Source organism: Tachysurus vachellii, chromosome 6, assembly GCF_030014155.1.
Source record: "Tachysurus vachellii isolate PV-2020 chromosome 6, HZAU_Pvac_v1, whole genome shotgun sequence".
Classification (NCBI taxonomy): Eukaryota; Metazoa; Chordata; class Actinopteri; order Siluriformes; family Bagridae; genus Tachysurus; species Tachysurus vachellii.
Window position 1 is genome coordinate 12,621,007 of NC_083465.1, and position 8,740 is coordinate 12,629,746.

General features: G+C 37.8%; 1 protein-coding gene across 2 annotated transcripts; it reads left to right on the forward strand.

Annotated features, from left to right (window-relative positions):
• Positions 1 to 1,859: 1,859 nt before the first annotated feature.
• mat1a (methionine adenosyltransferase 1A) lies at positions 1,860 to 8,444 on the forward strand. 2 transcript variants are annotated; one of them, XM_060872315.1, is made up of 9 exons: positions 1,869 to 2,128; positions 3,899 to 3,976; positions 4,208 to 4,330; positions 4,428 to 4,540; positions 4,629 to 4,772; positions 5,353 to 5,571; positions 5,649 to 5,831; positions 5,974 to 6,107; positions 6,725 to 8,444. In XM_060872315.1, exons 1-9 carry the CDS (start codon positions 2,053 to 2,055, stop codon positions 6,825 to 6,827), a joined length of 1,173 nt encoding a protein of 390 aa, XP_060728298.1. In that variant the 5' UTR covers positions 1,869 to 2,052; the 3' UTR covers positions 6,828 to 8,444. The 2 variants fall into 2 exon arrangements, with proteins under 2 accessions (XP_060728299.1, XP_060728298.1); XM_060872316.1 differs by lacking the exon at positions 6,725 to 8,444 and having other exon boundaries at positions 1,860 to 2,128; positions 5,974 to 6,111.
• The last annotated feature ends 296 nt before the right edge of the window (positions 8,445 to 8,740 follow it).

An 8,740-nucleotide genomic window follows, 5' to 3' on the forward strand; every position in this document is an offset into this window, starting at 1 on the left:
ATCACCAGCAACCTCCACATGGCAGAGATTAAGGCTTCACAATCCACCGTTCAAAGAAACAAAGGCCATAGCACAAGACACAAACATGATGACCCAAGATGACACAAGACAATGACCCAAGACATACTGACAACACAACAAAGGACTACATCAGGGGAAAAAGTGAAGTTTTTAAACTGGCCAAGTCAATCACCAGCCAAAATCAGCATCTCATGAAAAGAAGACAAGTGGTGGTACAAGCCTGGAAAACCATCACAAAAAAGAATGAAATAGTTTGGCAATGTCATTGGGTCACCAGCTTGATGCAGTTATTTTAAGCAGGATATATACAACCAGATATTAAGGGTTATTTACTATAATTCACTGGAAAACAACCTGTTCTTTATACTTTTGTTCACATTATGTTTCTAATCATGGTCTGCTATGCAATGTTTATGAATGAAATTCTGATCTATCATCTCAAAATCTTTTGATCTCAAACAGAATTGTTGTCTTTATTACATGGAATTGGCCTTGCTGTTCCAAAATGTTCTAAATGGGGTGTATGAGTCTAAAGCCAAATCAAATAGTGATATCTTATTCAAAGCAGCATGCAGTCACTTTGTCCAGCGTGGGTTAACATAGCAGGCTGTCCAATAGCATACAGGATTTTCATGCTCTGCACTTTTCAACCAGTTGCTCACCACCAAAATAAATCTTGCTATAGGATCGTACTAAAAGGTTTTGTCACCATTTGACACATATCCATTCCCAGGCACAACAATGCTGTAACCTAATAAATGTTAAATTTATACATTGTATACATGATCTTCAGGTGAAGTTGCAAATGTGATGCTCTGATGCATGGTACTCAATTTCATAAGCATGGTATTGTTATAATTACACCCATATCAAGACTGGCTTCAGTCTTATCTCACTTCTGTTGTGTTTCTGTTTATTGTGTGTGATTTGAATCCATGGGGTCATAGCTGCCCATGGACGCAGTGTGAACTGGATTAAATTCCACATAAATGGCAGATTTGGGTATGGAAGTCATACTGATCAGCAGCAATTTTAATTACTAGTAATATAGTTGTCAGGGATCAGCGTCGTCATTTCTATTGTTTCAGTTCTCGTTTTTTACTGTGTTGTCTTTATTATTTATTAAACCCCATTCCTTTGAAGCTATCCTGCGTACGGGTTTGTTTCCTTCCTACCCTGGTTGTGACAATAGTTAATATTGACATGTTTATGTGAATGATGAGGGAAAGTGTGGTAGCCATAGTTAGCATATTTTAGTAGAACTGGCCTTTAATAATAAATATTGCATGCCATTAATACACAACATAGTTAATACTCATTGACTGAAAATTACAAATTAACTGCACTGTTATTTAAAACAGTTTTAGAGCAGAGGATCTTTTCCCTTTTATTACAGTTGAATGTATCAGATACCATGCCAAAACTGTCATTTGAATAACTGCAGTAAATAATTTGCTATGTAAAGGCTATTATTATTATTATTATTATTATTATTATTATTATTATTATTATTATTATTATTATTATTAGATATTTCTCATTATAAACAACTTATTTTATAATGCATTGGATCCAACCATAGACCAATACCCTTCATTCTACATTCTAGACAACAAAGGGTTAACAGCATGCCATTAAACTCTGAATCCCCTCCCTCCAACAACTCCCCCTGGAACATTCAAGCTCACAAATTCACATAAGGCATATGTGTGTGTGTGTGTGTGTGTGTGTGTGTGTGTGTGTGTGTGTGTGTGTGTGTGTGTGTGCGTGTGTGTGTGTGTGGGTGTGTGTGTGTGTGTGTGTGTGTTTGTGTGTGTGTGTGTGTGTACTCCTGGCCATAAATAGGAGCATGCTTGCTTAAAGACCTGTTGATATTTAGTGATCTGACTGCTGAATCTGAGATCCTAAAATCTGAAGGATTATAATTGTTTATACATTACAGCTGCACTTTAGGGGAAAAACAACTTTAAATTCCCTTTTAGATATAGCTTTCTCGTTCATTTCTGAAATTTTCAGATTTAAACTACAAACATGAATACAAGGAATGACTTCACAGATGATGGTTCTTTCATGTTCACATCAGAGTCAGTGGGAGAAGGGCATCCAGGTGAGGCTTTAATTACACAAAACATCTGTAGCAGAGATGATAGCTATTAAATGTTTTTTAATTACACCATTCTGTAATAACCTGCCATGAATTCTGTGATTTCCTGTGTAGCTCAACACGTGCAGACAAACCAATAGCTACTTGCTGACACAGCATGATACTTGCTTCAACAAGTGCTCATTGAGAGAATTGGGCAGTGTTGGCTAATTTCCCTCACGTGAAAGAAAAAAATGCTAACAAAATGCAGATTAGATTGTATATGGTGCTGTAATGTACACCTGTAACTCCTAAGTCCTAGTGACCATGTATGACATGTGCTTAAAATAAGATTTGTGGAAAAGGATTGAGCACGTGGTTAGTGTCGCCTCACTCGATTATGACTTAGATGGTATTTCATTCAGTGAGTACTACGGCATTGCTTACAAACACCCTGCTTTTAGATGGTAATTAACCATTGAAATATTTATAGTATTTTTACATAACCATACACAGTATGACAGGTAGTAAAACACTTTTTGTCTGTCTGCATAGAAAAAATAGAATCAAGAAGAAAAAAGAAAACAAAATATGAATTAGATTAAAAAAATGTACATCAGATACCTGAGGTAACATCAGATAACATGCTTCAAAGAATCGACCTTGGCACTGACTGTGTTAATTTTTTACTAAGAACACAAATTTCTGCAGTCTTGTGTGGGAATTAGCCAGACCTACAATTTATTATCAGTAGAAGGGACTATTCTTGGCTCATATCGTAAAACCAGCAAACTTAAAAGTGTGTCCAAACTGATTAAAGGCCATTGTTGGATTGCTCTTACTAAGGTCAAATGCCAAGTCAAATGTATAAAAGAGTAAGCGAGGAAAATCTCTTATGAAGCCCCTGGGTCTCTTAGACAACCTTTGAAACTCAATCAGTAAATCATGATGTGGGTTATTGATGTGGGGAAAAGCAGAACGTATGTATAATCCTTCTGGTTCACCTTTAAACACGCAGCATAATCATGACTCCATTGGTTAGTATTGATGTTCAGGCCTCAGGAAGCTTCAGAGGCTGTTTGCCCTTGTTGTTTCTGATGTAATACACACAAGCTGTTGCTACAATTCAGAATGTGATGGAATCAGCTAAAAGCAGAGAAAGCATAAAAGCATGAAAGTATTCTCCAGTTCTTAGCATGGATGAAAAGCCCAGGTTAAAATAAGGGCATATAAAATACAGAATTAGGACAAATAAAAGGGAAATATAATTCTCTTTTTTTAAGAAATAAAAAAACTGTAGTTTTCCTGAACTTTTTTCCTGATATTTTTATAATAGTAAAATGTCACTTAATAACCGATTACAGAGTCTTAATAACTGCAACCATTAAAACTACTTTTCTATCACATATACATGCCCTTTAGCTCCTTTCTTTAAATTCAATTTTATGTTTTATTGATTTCCTCCGGGTACTCCAGTTTCCTCCCCCAGTCCAAAGACATGCATGGTAGGTTGATTGGCATCTCTGGAAAATTGTCCGTAGTGTGTGAGTGCGTGAGTGAATGAGAGTGTATGTGTGCCCTGCAATGGGTTGATGCCCTGAGATAGGCACAGGCTCCCCGTGACCCGAGGTAGTTCAGATAAGCGGTAGAAAATGAGTGAGTGAGTGAGTGTTTTATTGATTTACAGATTTAATGATGCAAAAACCTTAGCGATACATACTGTGAAATAAAATCCTGACTGCAGTTAAAATTTTGTATAAAAGTAGGTATTTATTCTGTTCCTGCTTTCTGCAGACAAGATTTGTGACCAGATCAGCGATGCTGTCCTTGATGCACATTTAAAGCAGGACCCTGATGCCAAAGTGGCCTGTGGTTAGTACATAAGTAATAAACTCTCATCGACTGCCTTATACACATTACTACTCTCTCTTTCATTTCAAGCAATAGTCACTGATGATCTCTCTAATGTAAACCTCCTAACACAGGTCTTCATTCGGATCCATCAATTTTTTTCTAGGTTGTTGTTAATCATGATATATTTTGAGAGACTTGATTGCCTAGTCTAAGAGAGTCTCTGATTATGTTGTTTATCTTACATATTAGAGACCATCTGTAAGACTGGTATGGTGCTTCTGTGTGGTGAGATCACATCCAAGGCCAGTGTGGACTACCAGAAAGTTGTGAGGGATACCATCAAACACATTGGTTATGATGACTCTGATAAAGGCAAGAATAGTCAGACAAGTGGAGTTTCAGTCATTTGGAAAAGTGTATTAAATGGTTTTTTGGGGGGTTTTTTGAGTACATTTCTATCTGATCTTAGGTTTTGACTATAAGACCTGCAATGTACTGGTGGCTATTGAGCAGCAGTCTCCTGATATTGCACAGGGTGTATATATCGATCGGCATGAAGAGGACATTGGAGCTGGTGACCAGGTAAAAACTAGAAAATGAATAACTGTGTGAAGTAATGTATTGGCTAGAACTACAATGGATGATCACCCTATAATTTTTGCTTTGGCAGGGTTTGATGTTTGGATATGCCACTGATGAGACAGAGGAGTGCATGCCTCTAACCATTGTTCTTGCCCACAAACTTAATGCCAAGATGGCTGAGATGCGTCGTGATGGCACTATTCCTTGGCTCCGTCCTGATTCCAAAACACAGGTTTGAATCAAGCCTTTTCTGCAATTGTGACAATGTGGACAACATCCTATCCCCTGCTGTGGTCATCTTTTAACCAATATTTATGTGAAATACATTTCCTAATGTAAAAGATTTGTTTATAACTGTGGTGACAATGACCCTGAAAATAACATTCAAGGTCCATTTGCCTGGAATTTTGCCAATATTGTTGGTGTTGCCTTTAGAGCAGGGGTATCTAAACTTGCAGGTTTTCATTCCAACTAAACAGGAGCCACACCTGAGTCTACTGAAAGGCAAGCTCAACTGACTAAACAGGTGGAATCAGGTGTGTTTTCTGACTGATTAGAATGAAAACTTGCACACACACCAGCTTTTGTGAATAAAAATGGAAACCCCAGTTTTAGAGTTTACCAGCAACCCAAGCTTGTGTCCCCTGTGGTTTTTTTTGCTCACTGTGTTTAGACTCTGTAGATTCTTACTTACAGCCCAGCTGTGCAAGGGTATATATTGCTTACCACCATTTTAAGTTTAAGAACTTTGAGATGAGAGGGCTATTAAGTCAATATTCCTAAAATATGCTTGGGGTTCTTCATACCTGCAGGTGACTGTACATTACAGTCAAGAGAATGGAGCAATGATTCCCTTGCGCGTGCACACTCTGGTCATTTCAGTCCAACATGATGATTATATCACACTAGAGGAGCAGAAGAAGATTTTAAAGGAGAAAGTCGTTAAGGCTGTAGTGCCAGCGAAGTATCTTGATGACAAGACCATATACCATCTACAGCCCAGTGGCCGCTTTGTTATTGGAGGGCCTCAGGTGAGATCTTGGACTTTTCTTCATGCCTACATTTGCACTGGATTTAATTCATTAATGGGAACTTGGTTAAATCTCAGGGAGATGCTGGACTCACTGGGAGGAAGATCATTGTGGATACGTATGGTGGATGGGGTGCCCATGGTGGTGGAGCCTTCTCTGGAAAAGACTACACTAAGGTGGACCGATCTGCAGCTTATGCTGCCCGCTGGGTGGCCAAGTCTCTGGTCAAAGCAAAACTTTGCAAGAGAGTTCTTGTACAGGTGAGGTAAAATATTATCTGTCCAAAGGTTGAAATACAAATACATCACACATAGTAGAAGAAGGCAGAGTGCAAAAAACTTGTATTAAGGATAAAAATAAATAATTACACTGTTATAAAACAATGACTGGTCTTTTGTCCAGGTGTCTTATGCTATTGGAGTGACCCACCCACTGTCTGTGTCACTCTTTACCTATGGTTCATCTGAGAAAACAGAGAAAGAACTGCTCCATATTGTCAACAAAAACTTTGACCTTCGGCCTGGTGTTATTGTTAGGTAAGCTATTAAAATATGTGTTATACGTAAGTAGTAGAAATCACAAATGAAGAGTAAGAATTAACAGCACAATTTACAAGACACTCAAAACATGCTACGTTCACATAACATTTCATAATAATACAAATACAGGAAAAATCAACAACACCCGCTCCACATGTTCATTTAACACTGATACATATTCATATTCCTGTTATAAAATTGTAGTAAAATTGTATTGCATTATATAAGAAGATAAAATAACTTTGTTTCCCTTTATAGAACAAGTGTTTACATTTGATCAAATGATCACAAAGGATAAACAGATGCAGATACAGAAGAGGCTAGAATTCACTTTAAAAAACTAAACATCAGCTTTTAGAAGCCATAAATGTAGTAAAAGTTCACCTTTTTGTTTGGAGATTGTGAGTTCTGAATCCCAGTCATGCTGCAGCCATCCAGGACCTGGATAACTGTGTCATTACCCTCTCTCCTTATACCCTCTCTACTGTATCTCCTTTATTACCCTCTCTCCTCTCTCCATTGCAGTTAGAGCAATGCTAGCTAGTGGTCGCTGCCTGTGAACCCATGTGAAGCATGTTAAGCTGTAAACAGTAATAAATTACTTCTGTTGACAGGGACCTAAAACTGAAGAGGCCCATTTACCAGAAGACTGCCTGTTATGGTCACTTTGGACGGCCTGAATTTACTTGGGAGGTTCCCAAAACCCTTGTATTTTAAGCTGAGCAAGGCTTGAGATCAATGCATCCAGAATACAACCATAAAGACCTCTAACAGAACAATCCTGCCCTCTCCCATCTCTATCTCTGTCTTTACTCACCTCACCATCACCATCTGAATGCCATTATATTTATCTGAAAAAGTGAATGACAATTTTCTGCTGCAATGAAGAAATCTTTTTTTAGAAGGAGTAGCCCATGCAAAATAGACTATATGGCTAAAAGTATGTGGACACCTAAGTATCACACCCAAGTGTGCTTACTGAACATCCCATTCCAGACTCTTCTGGTAAAGCTTTACACTAGATCAATGGTCTTCAAGGTTATCAGCAAATGGCAGGTGTGGGTGCATGCTTTCATACCAGCTTTATGGGATCCATGCTTAAAAACAGTTGAGTGAAGACCAAGCTGAACTGTTTAAACATGTGGAATCAGGTGTGGCTCCTAATCGGTTAGAATAACAGCTTGTAACCACAAAGGCCCTTTGTGGGTAAGACAGAAGAACTCTGCACTAGATTTTGGAGTGTGACTGTGGGAATTTGCACAATCAGCCACAACAGCATTAGCGAGGTCAGGCACTGATGTCAGGTGAGGAGGCCTGTGGCACAGTCATTGTTCCAAATCATCACAATGGTGGTCAGTGGGGTTGAGGTAAGGGTTCCAAGCAGGCCGCTTGAGTTGTTCTACTGCAGTCTGGCACACTTTGTCTTTATGGATTCACTTAGTACACATGCAGAATCAGGTTTGGGGACCCGTAATTACAGTGAATGGAAAATGCTATAGCGTACGGAGATATCATACACAATCAGGTGCTTCCAACTTTAGGAGAAGGAGCATAAACTGGTGTGATGGTCAAGTGTCCACAAACTTTGACCTATAGTGTATTTTCCATATCTGTAGTCAATGCAGCATTTTTGCTAAGACCTGTTTTATTTTATCATGCAAACCTGTAACAGTGTTGTGAAGGCCACTTGGCTAGAAATTCCATAACAACAACTACCTTTCAAATTTGTCCTGCTCAGGAAATAAATGCAGTGCCAGCTGAGCCCAGCTCTAATTCAGAGTCAGTCATATCTTAATTGTGTGCAATATATAAGCTGTAAGTGCAGTCAGTTATTGTCTCTTAAGTCTTAAGTACCATAGCAGCTTCTACTTAGCGCCTGATTAGGTTACTTCTTAGAATCCTTGCGTTAATTAGACATTTTCAAAACCTTCAAGCAGTCTCAAAACACAAATTAACTCTGTTTTCTAGTTGAAGTGCAGTTGTATTGTTGTTGATTATTATCATGACCACAAAAAGGTTCTGCTGCTTTTCTGCATGGAAAACTGCACAGTTTGTCTTAAAATCATTATTGTCTTATGCCTTACTAGGTGCTACAATAAACAAACGACCAATCAAATAATATTTCTCATTATAATGCAGGCCAAAACAAAGGGCGCAAATATCCTTTTTTTTGTTTGTTTTTACAATACTGCAATTGCAATATATATGTAATTGCAATAAGGTATTTTGTCCTGCTGTTATTTTCATATGTGACCTGTCTTTGTCATATGTGATTTTATCTGTGTAAATAATTGTGAATAATTATTAATAAACTGAAAAGCTATTTAATCAGAACCTCTATTATGCACACGTTATTGATTCATGGGTAGTCCATCCAAAAATGTCTCTAACCATTTGCATAAAGCAGTGCTTAAATTTATGCACTAATGCCCCAAATATACACTCACAAAAGTCTAAGAGTACTAGTGAAAATACTTTTAGCCATTTAATTCTTTTTTAATTCATTACAAATGATATTAAAATTACAGAATCTTCACATGAAATATTTAAATGATTTTGTCAGTATTGATATGTCCTCTCTTCGCTATACTGATTGTGTGCACTCGCTTGAATTGGAGCATCCATGATTG